This window comes from Trichosurus vulpecula, chromosome 7, assembly GCF_011100635.1.
Source record: "Trichosurus vulpecula isolate mTriVul1 chromosome 7, mTriVul1.pri, whole genome shotgun sequence".
NCBI classification, from domain to species: domain Eukaryota; kingdom Metazoa; phylum Chordata; class Mammalia; order Diprotodontia; family Phalangeridae; genus Trichosurus; species Trichosurus vulpecula.
Genome location: NC_050579.1, coordinates 254171827 through 254191207, shown reverse-complemented (window position 1 = coordinate 254191207; position 19381 = coordinate 254171827). Strand labels below are relative to the sequence as shown.

At 38.2% G+C, this 19381-nt stretch overlaps 1 protein-coding gene across 4 annotated transcripts in view; it reads left to right on the top strand.

Annotated features, from left to right (window-relative positions):
• The first annotated feature begins 1099 nt into the window (after nucleotides 1–1099).
• ZKSCAN5 (zinc finger with KRAB and SCAN domains 5) overlaps nucleotides 1100–19381 on the top strand; it is a 35040-nt gene continuing 16758 nt past the window's right edge. For 2 of the 4 annotated variants that reach the window (XM_036766176.1, XM_036766173.1), the window contains exons 1-5: nucleotides 1983–2230; nucleotides 2415–2931; nucleotides 6828–6966; nucleotides 12781–12872; nucleotides 13426–13561. In XM_036766176.1, the coding sequence (XP_036622071.1) occupies nucleotides 2521–2931; nucleotides 6828–6966; nucleotides 12781–12872; nucleotides 13426–13561 (778 nt within the window). In that variant the 5' untranslated portion in view covers nucleotides 1983–2230; nucleotides 2415–2520. Of the gene's footprint in view, nucleotides 1222–1717; nucleotides 1755–1982; nucleotides 2231–2414; nucleotides 2932–6827; nucleotides 6967–12780; nucleotides 12873–13425; nucleotides 13562–19381 lie in introns of those variants that run through there. The other 2 variants (XM_036766174.1, XM_036766175.1) reach the window with 2 other exon arrangements.

Below are 19381 nucleotides of genomic sequence, written 5' to 3'. Positions count from 1 at the left end.
GGAATTGGTAGGACTCCTTTACACATTTTTTCCAGTTTGTATAGTATTGGAATTAATTGTTCTTAAAATGTTTGGTAGAATTCACTTGTAAATCTATCTGATCCTGAAGTTTTTTTTTTTTTTAATTAGGGAGCTCATTTATGACTGATTCAATTTCCTTGTCCAAGATGAGGTTTAAAAAATATTCTATTTTTTCTATTAATCTGGGCAGTTTATATTTTTGTAAATATCCATGCAATTTTGGATTCCCACCTTTATTGGTATAAGTTGGGTAAAATGGCTCCTGGTCATTAAGAGATAGACATTTCAAGTGAAGAAAACTCTCCATACTGTACCCTAAAAACCAATACAGATGAGGGGAGACGACTGAATCCAGTGGCAAAATCTTTTCTAATATTCCAACTTTAGAGTCTCCTGAGGGACAATTGCCTCAGAACACAAGCACATGGCCAATTATTGACTACCATTGGCATAGGGCAGAAGGACTGACAGGTCACAGGAGAGTTAGGACTATCTGTCCAGTAACTGGCCCCAAGGGTTGGTTTGTGACCGTGACGTTATACTTGCTTTTGCGTTTGCCTACTCAGCAACTAGAACTGTGCTTGGCACGCCCTTAACAAATGCTTTTCATTTAGGGTTATCCCCCATTTACGTTGAGGGGTGAATGTTTATTGAATCCTTTTTTCAGAGCAGGGAGATAGTCTGAGAACAAAAGGATTGAGAACCTGATTGGGGAAAGGGAAGAATGATGTGGACAGGAAGAAAGAAGATACAGTAAATGAGAGGGACACTAAAAGACAACTCTCTCCTCTCTGTTTCAGGGACTGGTGTAGAACCGTGGATGACTAAGGGAAAATGTCCTATACGAATTTAAACTGCGGGCCCTATAAACGGATGTCCACCTCAATCTAATCAATACGCCTAGCAGAGGTGGCTCCTTGCAGCAGTTCCACCTCCACGCTCTGATTGGCTCTTTGGGTGGAAGGAAAGCGTATACATTACATCAGCTAGCGCTTCAGGACGTAGTTGGGCCAGAAGCTATTAGAGAAATACTATTTTTTTGAGATAGAAGGAAATCTCCTGATTTTTTAAAGCTCTGGTGGCTGATCTAGAGCTGATGGGGTAGGGGCCACGATCCGGGTCAGGGTCAGCAGGAGGACGTAGAAGGCAATGACACCTGAAGTGCTCAGTACGTCCACTGTCTAAGGGCCAAAGGAAGGGGTAGGTGCGAGTTTCCCGACTAATCAAACTTGCTCCCTATGTTCTTTCCTTGGTTTGCTTTCTCTTCATTCCCCTCCCCCGACACTCCACGCCCCAAAGGGTAAGAGTTGTCACCACCTTCAGAGCGACCAAATATGCCGCATCTCCTTTCTCCCCGCCCCCTCCCCACCCCTGCTCCTGCGGTCCAGCCTCTTCTAATATGAGTCTCGTGGCTGGTTAATGTCGGAAGAATGCGAGCCGGGGAGCCGCTATTCTCTTTCGGGAAGTTAAGCTGTGGGTAAGGGGGCTCTACTTTTCTCCCCAGTGTGAGGATAGAGGTGTACATCTTGGTGTCTGGCACCAAGAAACCCCAATTCTCTTTCTCTCCAGACTCCGCCCCAAGCCGGGTCAGCAGCTTCGGTCGTCCACTCACAGAGATGCAAACCTCCGGGATTCCTAGAGAGGACTCGGAAGTTTATTCCGGGAGGGGAAGGGGCGGGATTTAGCGGCCCTACCAGCCAAGGGCAAGGAAGGCATTGATTTAGTAATTTCCCGTGAGTTTTGGGAAGTCTAGGGATTGAGTCGACCCCTCCGGTGTCTCTTGGAAAGAGCCACCTACTTTCTTCTTTGATTCCGCCTTGTTGGAAGTTCTGTTCCCTGAAGAACGAGACTCCCAGCAGAGAGAGGGGCTGTGCAAAGGGGGAAGGGAGCCTGGGGGCTGTCGGGGAGGTACCGGCTTCGTCTCTTGCTAACTAGGCCCGTCTCTGGTCTTAAGTTGGTGCCTGCGGATATTTTAGATCCTGTGTCACTGGGGCTGGGTCACTTCCCTGGGTTGATGACCCGAACCTTTTAATGGGGCTGCGCAGTTTCTACTGGGAAAGTATATCCGGGGTCTTTCAAGTCTTATCTTAAACAGGAACGATTTTTTTTTTCTTTTTTCGTCCCTTGTGGAGCTCCAGGGCCATTTGGAATTGCCATTTGGGATTTGGCCCACAAATAAGAAAGGATCAGCTTGTCTGGATAGTTATTTGTAAGTTTCAGACTTATTGCTTTTACTTTAGTAAGCTGTGGTTTATGTAGGTTCAAGTAATCCAATGGCAAATCCTTTCTTAAATTTACTTTTGTGGTTAACCTTTAGTAAATTTCCTTCATCTTAGCTTTACATGAACTTTGTTATTTCTTTATGCTAATAATTATTTTTAATATGTCATTAGGTTGCATTCTACCTAAAGTGCCATTCAAGACTTCTCTTAGGAGCAGAAGTGGGTTTGATCTCCACAGGTCAGACCTTACAGGGAAGCATTCCTTTGGGTGTGAATCATGCCCAGAGAGTCAAGAGAAGCGGCAGCCCTATCCACTACAATTCATCCTCCACAGGAGCAAGAAGGACTTCTGATAGTGAAAGTGGAGGAAGAAGATTGTACCTGGATGCATGAGAATACGCTTCCCAGTATGGAGACCTTTAACCAGCGTTTCAGACAGTTCCAGTACTATGAAGCATCCGGGCCCCGGGACGCTCTCAGCCAACTAAGGGTGCTCTGTTGTGAGTGGCTGAGGCCCGAGATGCACACAAAAGAACAAATCCTAGAGCTGCTAGTTCTGGAACAGTTCTTGGCCATCTTGCCTGGGCAGCTTCAGGCGTGGGTGAGACAACATCATCCAGAAAGTGGGGAGGAGGCTGTGGTTTTGTTGGAGGAATTACAGAGAGACTTTGATGAACAAGGAGAAGAGGTGAGGAGGAAAAAAATAAAACAACTAATTTAGGCAATAGAAAGGCATTAAGGAGATGACATGGGAATCACCTAATATTTATTTGTTGAATTGAATTAAGGAAAAAATTGGGAAAGTGTCCATAAAGTTCTTTGCACCCTGAGACCCCATCAGGAATTTTTTTGTGCTCTTAGGTTTTACTTGAGGCCTAGACTCAAGCAAGCATTTAAGTGCCTGTTATATGACAGATACTGGGGTTTCAAATATTAAAAAAAAAGAATTCCCTAATCTTAAGTAGCATAGTAGTGCATAATAAAGATTTTAAAAAACATTTAAAAAAGAAAAACTATTCATTGTGCCTACCCAGAACAGTTATGGGCTTTTAGCGTCTCACTTTTACTTTTCTCATGGGGAGATGGGTGGATTTCCTTGTTTTTTCTGTAATGGTTTGTTTTCTTCCCCCATGCCTCAGGTCACTTTGGGCTTCTGGCTGTACTCTGGATTACTCTCTAGAAACTCCTTTACCTCACTTTAGAAACTTCACAGGTTCATTCTCTGTGAGTACCTGGGTGCTGCTTTAGGCATGGAACAGGACAGAACCTTTTGGTCCTGGTGTCTTTGGGCAAGGTTTCCAGTGGCCTATTTAACATTTCATCCTTTAAAATTGAAATAGCAGCACCCTTCAACCTAAAGCAAATAACTTCGATTTTAGATAATGGCTGAGGGAACTGCTAAATTTTCTTCTTGCTCTGCTGCCACTTGCTCCCTTTCCACTAAGCTCACTTGGTTCTTTTGTACTATTAGCCAAATTCTATCAGAACATTAATAAACTGCTCCCCGGATTCTAGTTTAGACTAATACTTAACCACCCTGAACAGCTTTGTAAAGGGTCAACATTTTTAGTTTATAGTGTTCATTGAGATAAATACTATAGGGCGTGAGAAAAGACTTCAGGATCAGATATGAACTGCCCATAAAGAGGCTACTTTCTAAACAGAAGTATAGTACGGAAAGAGCTCTTATAAATATAATCAGTTGCAGACAGATAAGAAGGTTGTTAGGGTAGCTAGATGGAGTGGGATTAGTAAAGATTTATGTCAGGCACTATTTCATAGACATTGGTTCTTTGAAACTGGAGATAGAAAGACTAAGATTGCCAAAAGAACATGGTCCTTGATAAAGGAAAAAAAAAACTTTTGAGTTATTTGAATTTTTCTTATTAGCTCACTTTGTATTTTTCTGTACCAGTTTTGCTGGTATCTTATAATAGTTTTTTTTTCTTTGATGCTTTATTTTTTAGCCATTTCCAGTATTTTCCATGTGTCCTTTTCTCTTAATTGGGTTAACTAATGTTTCCTCCTCAAGGAGCAGAGATATTCTAGGCGTGGTGGACAATCTGTCAGATGGAGGTGGGAGAGCGCAGGAAGAGATTCAGTAATTGATTTTGTGTGTGAAACAAGACTTCAAAGGAAAATTGAGTCTGCACTAAAAGGTCTTTAAAGCCATAGTGTACTCTGCTGGAACATTTATATTTTATAGTTTATATTTTATTCTTGAGACAGTAAGGAAATCCTAGAAAAATTTTTGAACAGGGGAGTGATGTTATCAGAATTGTGTATTAGAAAGATTACTTTAGCAATAGTGTGTGTAATGTGCTAGAAAAAGGTGACAGATCAATTAGGAGGCTATTATAATAGTCTGAGTGAAAGGAAATGAGGACAGAAAGGAGCGGATAGATGCAATAGGTAAGTCCTGACCTCTGAAACTGGGAACTTAAAGTTCTGAGGAGTGGAGAAGATCCAAGAGTCAAAGGTGACTCCAAGGTTGGCTGGGAGATTATCAAAGAAAGGGAAGCTGGAAGGAGGGGCAAGGCTTTTTTGTTTGTCTGTTTGTTTGTTTTGAATATATTAGTGCCTTCCACCAGATTACCTCCAGTTTATGCGGTGTGAATCTTGTTTGGAGAGTGACTCTCCCATTACATCCAGGGCTTTCTGGCTGTTTTTGTCTTTCATTGTATCTCCAGCCCTTAGTATAAGCCCTGGCACACAGTAGTTGATTAATAAATGCATGTTGACTTGACTTGGGGGTAAGACAATAAGATTAGTTTTGGATATGCAGAATTTGAAGTGATGGTGAGTTCTTCAGGTGGATAAAATTTCACCACATTAGCAAGTTTCAGATTGGAGCTCAGGGTAGAGAATGTGACTGGAGATGCTAGATTTGAAAGTCATTGTGTGGAGGGGATAATTGAAACATGGAAGTGAATGAAATTGCCAAAGGATAATGTGGAGAAAGAACAGAGAGCCAAAAATAGAACCTTGAAGGACATTTAAGGGCCAGAAGAACTGTGAAGGAGTAGTTAGAGGTATAGGAGAATCAAGAAATAAACATGTCAGAGAAGCTAGAGGAAGAGAGAGTCTGAAGAATGTGGTTGGAGGTATCAGATCATACAGAAAGATCAAAGAAATGACTAAGAAAAGAGGGTTGGATTTATTTATTAGAAGGTCATTAGTAACCTCCAAGAGTTGGTGTCAATGGAATTGTGCAGACTGAAACCAGATTGGGTAGAACTGGAGTAGAAATTTTGAAGAGGCAGATTTAGGATTGAGGTAAAGAAAAACTTTCTATTAATTAGAACTGTTCAAAAGTACAGCTCCATCTGCAGATCATTAGTGTGCCTCTTTTCCTGTATCCCTTCCAACATTTTTCTTTTTCGTTTGGTCTTTATCAATCTGATGGTTGTTAGATAGAACCTCCGAGTTTCATTTCTCTAATTGTGTGTTATTTGGAACATTTTCTTGTAGTGTTATTGATAGTTTGGATTTCTTCCTTTGAAAATCATCTGTTCATATTTTATGATCATTTATCAATTGAGGAATGACTCTCTTATTCTTATAAATTTGAATCAATTCCTTGTATAGCTTAGAAATTAGACCTTTGTTTTAGGAACTTGATGTAAAGATTTTATTTTCAATTACTTTCTTATCTAATTTTAGCTATATTTATTTTGTTGCACAAAGCCCTTTTTAATTTTATGTTGTCCATAATATTGTCCATTTTGTCTTTGGTGATCCTCCCATGTTTGGTCTTGAACTTTTCTTCTATCCATACGTCCAAATTTCTTCTTTGTTTCTCTATAATTTGTGATGTGACTTTGTATATCTAAGTCACGTATCCATTTGGGACTAATCATCACGTATGGTGTGAGGTGCTAGTCTAAACCTAATTTCTTGTTGTTCAGTCACTTCAGTCATGTCTGACTCTTCTTGACCATATTTGGGATTTTCTTGGCAAAGACACAGGAGTGATTTACCATTTCCTTCTCCACCTCATTTTACAAATGAGGAAACTGAGGCAGACAGAGTTAAGTGACTTGCCCAAGGTTACACAACCAGTAAGTATCTGAGGCGGATTTAAACTCAGGTTTTCTTGACTCCACACCTGGCACTCTGTTATTCACTATGCCACCTAGTTGCCCCCAAACCTAATTTTTACCAACCTGCTATTCAGCTTTCCCAGCAGTTTTTGTTGAATAGTGAGGCTTTACCCCAGGAGCCAGGGGTATTGGTAACCTATTCATTTTGTAGATGAGAAAGTCAAATCTTAGCAATGTTAAGTAACTTGTTCAAAGTAACAGAACCTACAACACTTTGTTGCCTTAGACCTAGAAGTCTTTGAGACTAAAGTGAAAACCAAGAGAAGATGATTGTAAAACTATTAGAATTGGCTTCTGCTATTAATCTCCATCCCTCATCTTATGTTTTATCCCATCTTATGTCTTGCCTTGCTCCCTGTGAAGATGAATAATATTTTAGCTTCTTCTTTATATTTTTATCTGTCTAATATGAAGGTTTGTATTTTCTTAGCATTCCTGATATACCCTGTTCTCTAAAGTGATGCTTATTTGTTGTACCTAGGTTGCTGCCTATCCAGAAGTACCCCTTCAGGAAATGATGCAACAGAGAATGGTGCAGGAGTCCCTGAATGTCCAGCTCCATCCCATGGACACCCAGTCTGAGAGTGGTCCCCAGAAACCTCTCTCCTTAGAGGCAAATGGTGAGGGAACAGCACTGTTCATTGATGGGCTTGGGAAAAATCCCTGTAGTGTGTAAAGTGGGAGTGTTGGCCATAACAAGGAAAATGGAACTCTGAGAAAGAAAAGTAAACTATCACTAGAAGGGTGTGAAATTGAGGACTAAGGTTGGAAGTCAGATCAAAGAAGTTTAATTCAGCTCAACAGTTACTAAGCTTTATGCTGTGTACTGGGGATAGGAAGATAAAATAAGACACAATGCCTGCCCTCAAGAATCATTTAGGTCAATAGAAGGGATAAGACACATACACAAATAATTATATTAACACAAGGCAGAATATGATAAGTGTGATGGAGATGTCCAGACAAAATACAGTGAAAAACTTGGGAAGAGATCTCTTTTGCTGAGGGGGTTTAGGGAAGGAGGTAGCACCTGAGGTGAACTTTGACAGCAGAGATTTCAACAGGTAAAGCTGGTAATTGGGGGAGACCTATTCCAGGAATGGGGAAGGCAGAAACATAGAAATGGGAAAGAGGCGGATGAATGGTCTATTTTGCCTGGAATGTTCAGTAAACATTATGTGCTTATGTGTGCAAAGCACCATATTAGGTGTTCAGTATACAAAGACAAAAATGAAAGTTGCCCTCAAGGAACTTATATTTTACTGACATGCATAAGAAGAGTAATGGGAGATTAGAGGAGGTAGGAACCAGATTACTAACAGCAGCATCAGTAGCAAATGACTAAATGAACAAAAAAGTAATACCTAGCATTTATATAGCACCTGCTATGTTCTGGGCACTGTGCTAAGCACTTTATAAGTATTACCACATTTAGTTCCCCTAAAACTCTTATACACTTCAGTAAAATGAAAGTTCCTTGCTTTATCACCTTTGTACAGTTGAGGAAATTGAGGCAGTTATGCAGCTAGTAAGTGTCTGAGGTGGCATTTGAACTCAAGACTTCCTGATGCCATGCCTAGTGATGTATCCATTGTGCCAACTACTTGCCTTGTAGAGAATAATAAAGCCAGGAAAAAGAATACATTAATCAATAGGTAATGGAGTCACTGAAGGTTTACAAGTAGAGGAATCATATTAGTGATACATTAGTAAGATTACTAAGGCAGCAGTGTTAAGGATGGACTAAAGGAGAAACAGAAATTAGGAAAATCAGTTATAATGCTATTACAGCAGTACAGGTAAGAGGTGATAAGGGCTTGAATTAGGTTTCAGTGAAAGCAGACAGGAGAGCATGGATATAGAGATAGACACACTGTAAAAGTAGAATGGACAAAACTTGGCAACTTATTGGGTGAAAGAGAGAGAAGACTTTAAAGTGTTCTGAGTGAGGAGCTAACTGACCCAGGTGAGGATCAGAGATTCCACAGGTACATATCTTTCATCCTTTGTAGTTGAAAGTATTGCTGATAGTGATACTATGTTTGCAGATATGATTGGAAAATAAAAGCTGCACAAAAGCCCCTTTTCAATGTGCACATGTAATGCTGTGCTGCTATTTATAAAGTCCACTACTGTTTGTAAATCCCTCTCTTAGAATCTGCCTCCCAAAGCCTATGCTCAAAAAGAATCCTCCTTTACTTGATTGAAGCATGGTTGGTTGATCCTGCTATTTCCCACATTGTCATACCAGGTACTTTGAAGCTGTGCTTCATCGTGTCCTTAAAACATTTTCTCTGTTTTTGTCTCACTTCACTTTGACATACCAACTTACTAACTTATGTCAAAGATGTTATGGAAAGAAATTGAACAGTTAGTGACCTAATACCAATTATTTGTTGCCTGTAAAACTGTTAGGAAGTTAGTCTACATATTTTTTTTCTCTTTGTAGAGCTAAATAAGAATTCCTGTCAAATTTCCTTTTCTTCATACCCAGTTCTGTTTGATTCTTTGCTGTCTCCTCAAGTCCTTTAGGATTTCCCCAATTCCTTTCCTTCTAATAAGGTGTCTAGTAGACACTCCTCCCCGCACCCCTTCGCCCCCAATTTATCCGGAGGCTTCATTATCTAACTGGATACCACTCTTATGTTCAGATTGTTAATGTCTTTTTTTTAAATTTATTTAATATATTTAGTTCTCAGCATTGATTTTCACAAAAGTTTGAATTACAAATTTTTTCCCTGCTCCCCCCACTCGAAGATGGCTTATATTCTGGTTGCCCCGTTCCCCAGTCAGCCCTCCCATCTGTCACCCCACTCCTCTCCCATCCCCCTTTCCATTCTTCTCTTGTAGGGCAAGATAAATTTCTATGCCCCGTTGCCTGTGTATCTTATTTCCTAGTTGCATGAAAAAACTTTTTTTGTTGTTGTTTTTGAACGTCTGTTTTTAAAACTTTGAGTTCCAAATTCTCTCCCCTCTTCCCTCCCCACCCACCCTCCCTAAGAAGGCAAGCAATTCAACATAGGCCACATGTGTATCATTATGTAAAACCCTTCCACGATACTCATGTTGTGAAAGATTAACTATGTTTTGCTCCTTCCTAACCTATCCCCCTTTACTGAATTTTCTCCCTTGACCCTGTCCCTTTTTGAAAATGTTTGTTTTTTATTACATCCTTCCCCCGTCTACCCTCCCTTCTATCATCCCCCCTTTTTTATCTTCTTCCTCCTTTTTTCCTGTGGGGTAGGATACCCAATTGAGTGTATATGGTATTCCCTCCTCAGGCCAAATCTGATGAGAGCAAGATTTACTCATTCCCCCTCACCTGCCCCCTCTTCCCTTCCTACAGAACCACTTTTTCTTGCTGCTTTTATGCGAGATAATTTACCCCATTCTATCTTTCCCTTTCTCCCTCTCTCAGTATATTCCTTTCTTATCCCTTAAATTGATTTTATTTTTTTAGATATCATCCCTTCATATTCAACTCACCCTGTGCCCTTTGTGTGTACGTGTGTGTATATATATACCTACATATATACATACATAGACACACACATATGTATATATATGTATATACATATATATATATGCATATTCCTTTCAGCTACTCTGATATTGAGGTCTCATGAATCATACACATCGTCTTTCTATGTAGGAATGTAAACAAAACAGTTCAACTTTAGTAAGTCCCTTATGATTTCTCTTTCTTGTTTACCTTTTCATGCTTCTCTTGATTCTTGTGTTTGAAAGTCAGTTTTTCTATTCAGCTCTGGTCTTTTCACTGAGAAAGCTTGAAAGTCCTCTATTTTATTGAAAATCCATTTTTTGCCTTGGAGCATGATACTCAGTTTTGCTGGGTAGGTGATTCTTGGTTTTAATCCTAGCTTCATTGACCTCCGGAATATCATATTCCAAGCCCTTCAGTCCCTTAATGTGGAAGCTGCTAGATCCTATGTTATCCTGATTGTTTTTCCACAGTATTCAAATTGTTTCTTTCTGGCTGCTTGTAGTATTTTCTCCTTGACCTGGGAGCTCTGGAATTTGGCGACAATGTTCCTAGGAGTTTTCTTTTTGGGATCTATTTGAGGAGGCGATCTGTGGATTCTTTCAATTTCTATTTTACCCTCTGGCTCTAGAATATCAGGGCAATTCTCCTTGATAATTTCTTGAAAGCTGATATCTAGGCTCTTTTTTTGATCATGGCTTTCAGGTAGTCCACTAATTTTTAAATGATCTCTCCTGGATCTATTTTCCAGGTCAGTGGTTTTTCCAATGAGATATTTCACATTGTCTTCCATTTTTTCATTCCTTTGGTTCTGTTTGATAATATCTTGATTTCTCATAAAGTCACTAGCTTCCACTTGCTCCAGTCTCATTTTTAACGTAGTATTTTCTTCAGTGGTCTTTTGGACCTCCTTTTCCATTTGGCTAATTGTGCCTTTCAAGGCCTTCTTCTCCTCATTGGCTTTTTGGAGCTCTTTTGACATTTGAATTAGTCTATTTTTTAAAGTGTTGTTTTCTTCAATATTTGTTTTGATTTTTTTTTGGGTCTCCTTTAGCAAGTCATTGACTTGTTTTTCATGGTTTTCTTGTATCTTTCTCATTTCTCTTTCCCAATTTTTCCTCTACTTCTCTAGCTTGTTTTTCCAACTCCTTTTTGAGCTCTTCCATGGCCTGAGAGCAGTTCATGTTTTTCTTGGAGGCTTTTGGTGTAGGCTCTTGAACTTTGTTGACTTTTTCAGGCCGTATATTTTGGTCTTCTTTGTCGCCAAAGAAGGATTCCAAAGTCTGAGACTGAATCTGGGTGTGTTTTCGCTGCCTGGCCACATTCCCAGCCAACTTACTTGACCCTTGAGTTTTTCGTCAGGGCACGACTGCTTGTAGAGCAAAGAGTACTTTGTTCCCAGCTTGAGGGGATGCGCCGTTGATTTCAGAGCTATTTCTGTGCAGCCAGCTCTGCCACACCAGCACTCCTTCTTCCTCAAGAACCACCAACCCAGACCTGAGGCAAATCTTCAGCAGGTTCTGCACTCCTGCTCTGATCCACCACTTAATTCCTCCCACCAGGTGGGCCTGGGGCTGGAAGTAACTGCAGCTGTAGTTCTGCAGCTGCACCTCCCCCACTTCCCCTGGGGCGGTGGCCAAACTGTGAACTTTGTCCCCCGCAGCTTTTCCCACTAACCTTCTCTGTTGTCTTTGGTGTTTGTGGGTTGAGAAGTCTGGTAACTGCCACAGCTCACTGATTCAGGGCGCTAGGGCCTGTCCTGCCTGGCTCCTGGTCTGGTTGGTCCTGCTGCCTCCCACGCTGAGCTCTGCTCCCCTCCACTCTGTGCAGGATAGACCTCATCCAGTGACCATCCAGGCTGTCCTGGGCTGGATCCCTGCTTCCCTCTGCTATTTTGTGGGTTCTGCAGTTCTAGAATTTGTTCAGAGCCATTTTTTATAGGTTTTTGGAGGGACGTGTTGGGGAGCTCACGCAAGTCCTTGCTTTCCAGCCGCCATCTTCCGTTAATGTCTTTTAAGAGTTATCTAGTAATAATTTGGCAGTCATACCAGTTTTTCTATTTTTCAGATTTATTCTTCCTTTTTTTTTTTTTTTTTTTTTGCTTTTAATGATCCCTAGACTGAAGATCTGTTCTTTTTTTTTTTAAATCCCACATTATTTACTTCCTTTCATTCAAGACTTTCTTTGGCCCCTTGACCTTACTTACTCTTGGTGTTTGGTCCTTTCATATTTTCAGTCAGTCTTCCCTCCATTCTACCTTTAAGCCACAAAAGAAAGCAATTTATATGTGCCAGGCAGGTAGTTAAGGACCAGAAAAGTGGTAACAAGAGCTAAAAAAATAAACAAGTATTTGGTCAAGGGAAATTATGAGGTAGATCAGTCTCAGCCAAGGCACATACCAAGGTCAGGTTAACCCACAGGTTTGAGTTGGGTGGTAGTGAAGCTTGGAAGCATGGAGGAAGATATCCAAGGAGCAAACAAAAGTGATAACAAAGGATTGAATGAATAGCAACATTCATAGAAATTCAGAAGTAGCAGAGATTCGTGTAGCCTAGGCTATTGGGAGAAAACATTATGGAAAACTTGAGTTGGATCCTGATTAAACTTCGTATTGCCAGAGATGAGGGCATTCCAAATAAAAAGCTGGTCAACAAAGGGGCAAAGACAAGAATAATTAGCATGGTATATGTAGGGGATGGAAATGGCTTGATTGAAGCACAGTGTCCATATTGGGGGAAAATGGTGAATAAAGCTAGCTATGTAGAGTGTGGAGCCCAATTATTTTGGGCACTAAAAGTAAATTAAAGGAGTTTGGACTTGATATAACAGGCAGTTGGGTCCCATTGTAAACTCCTGAGGAGGAGAATAACATGGTGACCTTGAGAGTAGGGCAAGACAATTCTCACTCACAGCTCCTTTTCTCCTCCTTCAGCTCTGCCTGTTTCCCAGATTCCGGCTGTTCCTCAGAAGGGAAATCTTAGAGACCAGCAGATGGCAGCTGCATTTCACATGACTGGGGCCCAAGTGAGCTATCGTCCTTTCTCTGCCTTCATTGAAACCCTGTGGCTGCTCCCTGATTGTGGCCTTGTATTCTCCCCTCATCCTGGAGTTTCTTTAGGATACTCCCCTCCCCTTCTTAGGAAACTTAATCTCCAAATACTTTTCCCAGAAACTAGGCCCATCTTGAATTGGTCCCTAGTTCCCCATGTATTTTCTACTCTGCTTTCTTCCTCTCCATTTAACACATACTCACCCTTTCTAGGGAGGCACATAATTATAGAAATGTTAACGCTGGAAGAAATTAAAAGATCATGTTGTCTAACAACCTTATTTGACAGATGAAGATACTGAGGTCTGTAGAGGCTTAGTCACTTGCCCAAGGTCACACAGTGAGCTAGTGGTCGAAACCGAAAGTAGGATCAAGGTTTCCTAACTCCTAGTCTAGTGTCCCTTTCATGTAGTACCACTCTGCATATTTCCTCCCACTTCATCCTGCTTTCATGTTTGATGCTCTGCTGTCCCTTATTTAAGAGCAGAGCACAGGGAACAGGAACTGAGTAGGGATCTCATGTTTCAGACATTGGTGAAAATTGAGGATGTGGCCGATGTGGCTGTATCTTTTATCCTGGAAGAATGGGGGCATTTGGACCAAACTCAGAAGGACCTCTCTAGGAATGACAGACAGGAGAATTATGAGACTTTTACCTCAGTGGGTAAGAACTGTTTTCATTTTATGGATTAGAATGAATTGGTTTTGTTATCTTGTATAGAACATTTATGTCACACTGTATGTGTATGTATGTATATACATACATGTAATTAGGTGTATATCTACATGTATATCCCCCCCACTGTTATGACTTAAAATTTTTCATTATGAACTAGAAAGTCAAACATGAACATTTCTATACGCAAAGAAGTACAGTAAAAGAAGATTGGATAGGAAATCATGAATCTGTTAACAAAATTATTTTTAAAACATGTATTAAACATGTAGTTGTACCAGCATTATTCTGCTTATCTGTGTATTTTTAAAATGTTTCATTGTTGCTCTTTTTTTGGCGTCACTATTACTGTCTCCTGTGCTCCACTCATAAAAAAGCCCTTTCTTCTAATAGATAAATTTAATCAAGAAAAACATTTGTGTTGAATGTGTCTGAAAATGTCTGTCTCATTCTGCAGTAAGAGGTGGGAAGAATGTTTCTTTATCAATCTTCTGGAGTCCTGATTGTTCACTTTTTTGATCAGTGTTCTTAAGTCTTTCAGAGTTGTTTTCTTTTTATACTGTTGTAGTTATCACATAAATAGTTCTCTTGGTTTTACTCACTTCAGTCTATATCAATTCACAGAATTCTTCTGAGGTTTCTCTGAAACCATGCTTTTTGTCATTTCTTACAACATAGTAATATTCTGTTACATTTATATAGTATAATTTATTTAGCCATTCCCAACGGGTTCTCTAGTTTGCTTCCCATTCTTTGCTGTAACAAAAGTCTATTTGTACAGAATATAAGGTTTTTTTTGCCCTTCTTTGACCTTTTTGGTATATATCACTAGTAGTGTTATCACTGAGTCAAAAGATATGATTTTGTGACTTTGGGTATAGTTCTAAATTGCATGCATTAGTGTACCTGTCTTTGACTAGCCCTCCAATAATTGTAATTTTCCTGTTTGGTCATTTTTGTCAATCTTATGGGTGTGAGGTATAGTGCTTTTAATTTGCATTTCTCATTATTAGTGACTTAGAGCACCCTTTTTTATGGTTGTTTTAATAACTTGCTTTTCTTTTGAGGAATGTCTGTTCATATGGCTTGACTATTTTATCTGTTATCTGAAAATTCTTTGATTCTTAAATATTTGTATCCATCCCATATATAGCTTGGCTATCAGACATTTATCAGAAAAGTTTGCTGCAAATATTTTTCCCATTTAACTGTTTCCCTTCCAATTCAAAATATATTGCTTTTGTTTGTGCAAAATTTTTCAATCTTATGTAATCAAAATTGTCCATTTTTATCTTCTGTGATCCTCTTTGTTTCATCTTCAAGCAAGAGCACTTCCTCTACTCAGTTGTGAATGGTGTCTCCTTCCATTCTCCTTTAACTTTTGTTATGACTTTTCGTAGGTCATGTACCTCATTGGAATCCATAAATTAGCTACAAAGAAAAACCTCAGGACCAGATGGATTTACAAGTGAATTCTATTAAACATTCAAAAGCCCACCAATTTTACGTAAATGTTTGTAAGGAAAATAGAGAAAGATGGCGTCCTAATAAACTCCTACTATGAGGCAAATATGGTAATAACTCAAATAAGGAGTCAAAGCAGAGAGAGAAACTACTAAAAATAAACACCAGTATTAAAAACTAATTTAAAAAATTGCAAAGAGATTTCAGCACTATATTAAAAATATGATTTTATTGTATTTTATTTTTATATATCATGTTTTATATATTACATATATAATTATATATTACATATAATTTTATATTATAAATTATACTTATATATAAATTATAATATAAATATATTACATACTTTTATATTACTATTATTGTTTATTTATAACACTATGACCAGGCTGGATTTATACCATGAATACAGGGTTGGTTCAATATTAGGAAAATTATAAACATAACATATCATATTAAATAACAGAATTAACAAAAACCATGTGACTAAATGAATTGATATGGAAAAAGCTTTCTAAAAAATACATACCCCTGGTAGGCTAAAAAACACCACAAAGCATGGGAATAAATATCCTTACTAAGGTCAACGGTTTCTATCTAAATACTCACATGGATTTGTGGTCTCATCAGTTCTGAAGTTCTCTTCAGTAGTGCAGATTACAGCCCATCTGATGTCAGTCTATCCTGTTAGATTTTAGTGCTTGCCTTCTATTCTTGTTCACCATTGTGCTGGAGGCCATCTTTGATTTTTTCTGATATTTTGAAGTTACTGGTAGAGTACTCTGGCCATTCACCTGTTATCTCTCTTGAAATGTCACCAGATAAACTTTTTTTTTCTGTCATTGGTGGCACCCTTTCCTTCTGTTCTTCACTGTTCTTCACCAGTTGTTTTGCTGCTTTCTGTGTAGGACTCATCTTTAGATCTTCGGTGGCATTGATAGGCTAGGTCTTGCAATACTACTAAAACATTTTTTATTGAAAAGAAAGGTCTTTGCTTTTATGGGAAGGTTAACGCCAGAGAGTGTTTTGCGGTTTTCCAAAAAGCAATCCAACATACTATCCTCCTCCAGATCATTAGAATTCCATGGAGGATATAAAAACAAATAACCCTGTTCAATGACTTTCTGAAATCAGACCTCAGTGGAGGAATTAAACAGTGAGATATGTGTGAACAAAAGTATTTACCAATGTAATGGAAGAGATCCAGCTCTTAGACCCTATCAAGGAGGAATTGGATTCCCTGTAAATGGTTACATCCTACAGATGCTGATAGTGTTGATTACATTAAGCCCCAAGACATTGCCAAACCTTCTGGAAGTGAAAGAGTGTCTGTCTACACAGCAAAGACCAAATGATATGTTTTGCCTAGATTTCCACTGTAGCTGCATGGACACCCACTGTCCACCAGTATATCTTGGATAAACAGTATCTTCATCTTTTGTGAATCATTTAATTTTTAACTATGGCAATTTGGTTTACATCTTTAAAAAATATTAACTAATTGTTCACCTATGCCATTATATTTTAGAAGGTTTTTTATTTATCAATTCATTTTTTAAATTTTCAACTTTGTTTATTGGATTTTGAGAATTTCTTTTTTTGTGTTTAGTTGAGGTTTTTTGATTTGTTGCTTTTCTAGTTTTCTTTAGTCACAAATCTGATTAGTTTTGTTTTTTTTTTTAGAAAGGTACTTTTCCCTCTGTGGACTGCTTTGGTAACATCCCCTGTATTTTGGTATATTTTCTCATTTTCATTTTTCTCACTTCTCATTTTCTTTGATGAAATTACTCATTGTTTCTTTATTTTGTTCATTGATGCACAGATATTTTAGGATTTAATTATTTGGTGTCATTGAAGTGTGAATTTTTTCTTTAAGCGTTCTTTATTGATTATAGTTGCATTGTGTAATAGAATATAAAGGATATGTTTAATATTGCTGTTTTTCTGTATTTGAGGTTTTCATGTCTTAACACATGGCCATTTTTTATAAAGTTTGACAATATTGTAATAATAGCTGAGAAATAAGTATACTCCTTTTCTTGTGAGGTCTTTTCTATCTTTTCTAAAGTTCTGCTTGGGTCCTTCATTTCTTATTTATCATTTTTTTAGCTTTTGTTTAGGTTGAAATGAACACATTGAGGTATCCAACTATTATAGTTTTGCAGTCCATTTCCTCCTGTAATTTGATGAACTTTTAAGTACTTAGGTTCTGTACTGTTTGCTTGATGCATATATACGTATACATTGCGTGTGTTTGTGTTTGTGTTTAAAGAACTGATCAGATATGAAATCCTCAGTTTGTATTTTAAAGCCCTCTATAACCTGGCCCCTTCCTCTTCCAGTCTTCATATATTTTAGTCCTTTCCATGCATTCTCAATTTAACTATACTGTCCTACTTGCTGTTCCCTGCACATGACACTCTATCTCCCATCTGTACATTTGCACTGGCTGTCAGCTATGCCTGGACTCCTTTCTCTCCATACGTCTACATCTTACTGGCTTTCTTCAAGTCTCAATTCAAATCCCACCTTCTGCAGGAGACTTCTTAAATATTACTGTTTTCCCCTCCCCCATTGTCCTACTTGCCTAGTACCTTCCCTTCTAAGATTATCTTTTATCTCCTTAAATGTCTTGTGTGTACCTAATTTTTTCACTTCTTCATCTTCTCTATATTCTATATGTTATGATTTGTATATGTTGTCTCCTTCAGTAAAATGTGAGCTTTTTGAGGCCAGGGATAATTTTTGTCTTCATATCCCCAGTGCTCAGCACAGTGCCTAGCACACAGTAAGCACTTAACATACTCGTTGACTTACTAAAACATTGGTATTATTTAATTTTCTGTGATGCCTTTAAGAATATTGTAGTTTTCCTCCTTGTTTCTTATAATGATGTCTATTATTGTTGCCTCATTTTCTGATTGCTACTCTTGTTTTTTTGAATTCACTTGAAGCATAATAAATTATACTCTAAATCCTCATTTAAATGCTGTGAATCTTTGTTTATAGTATTCTTTTTTCTTATTCATTTTGTTAACCTCTATTTTATGAAAGAGTTCATGCTACTTCATGGTTATGATTGATATGTTTTTCTCTCTATCACATCCTTTTATCTTTCCCTCCCTACTGCCTCTTTACAGTAGTATTCTACACTAGAAATGTATAGTGAAAAGTAGTTTGATCCTTTACTCCACTCTTCTCCTAATAGAGATCCTGGTTCTTAATAGTTTCTTTCTTTTTGACTCCCTCCCTTTGAGATTCACCTTATTTTTTTTCTTTCAGATAGTTTGAGTTTTTAAAAAAGAAATTTTATTGATATCTTTTGTTTTTATATCACAAAAATATCTCTCAATACCATTCTTCTTCCAGAGAGTTATCCGTAAAAGTTTTTTTAAGAGAAAAAAGAAAAAGAGAAAGACCAAAAAAAACCGTAGTACAACCAATCAGTATATTGAAAATATGAAAATATATGTACTATAGTATACCTGTTGACCTCCCATCTCTGCAGAGGAGTGGGATAGGGTGTGTCTTCTCATATCTCTTCTTCTTTTTTAAAAAAAAATTTAAAAAAATTGATTTCATTAAATAAATATTTCTCAATTAAATGTAGAAAATTTTTAAGCAATCATTTAAAAAAAAATTTGAGTTCCAAGTTCTCTCCCTCTCTCCCATCCCTCCCCCCTCCTTGAGAAAGCAAGCAATTTGATATTGACTGTACTTGCAAAGTCTTGCAAAATATATTTCCATGTTTCTTATGTTGCAAAATAAAGTATGGACCAAATAACAAAAAAAATTTAAAAAATATGCTTCAGTCTGCATTCAGAGTCATCAGTTCTCTGTCTTGAAGTGGATAGGATTTTTCATCATGATTCCTTTGGTCTTATATCATTGCCTTATAGTATCGTCTTCTTGATTACAGTATTGCTGTGAAATATTCTCCTGGTTCTGCTGGCTCTGCTCATGTTACTTTGCACGAGTTCAAATAAGTCTTCCTTGGTTTTTCGGAAATCATCCTGTTCATCATTTCTTAGCACAGTAATATTCCATAACAATTATATGCCACAACTTGTTCAGCCATTCCCCAGTTGATGGGCATCATCTTGATTTCTAATTCTTTGCCACCATAAAAAGAACTACTATAAATATTTTTCTATAAATAAGTCTTTTTCCATTTTCTTTCATCTCTTTGGGGTACACACCTAGTATTGGTATTGCCAGGTTAAAAAGTATGGATAGTTTTATAGGTGTTTAGACATACGTCCAAATTGTTCTCTGGAATGGTTGGACTAGTTGACAAGTCCACTATCACTGTATTAGTATCCTTATTTTTCCTCATTCCCT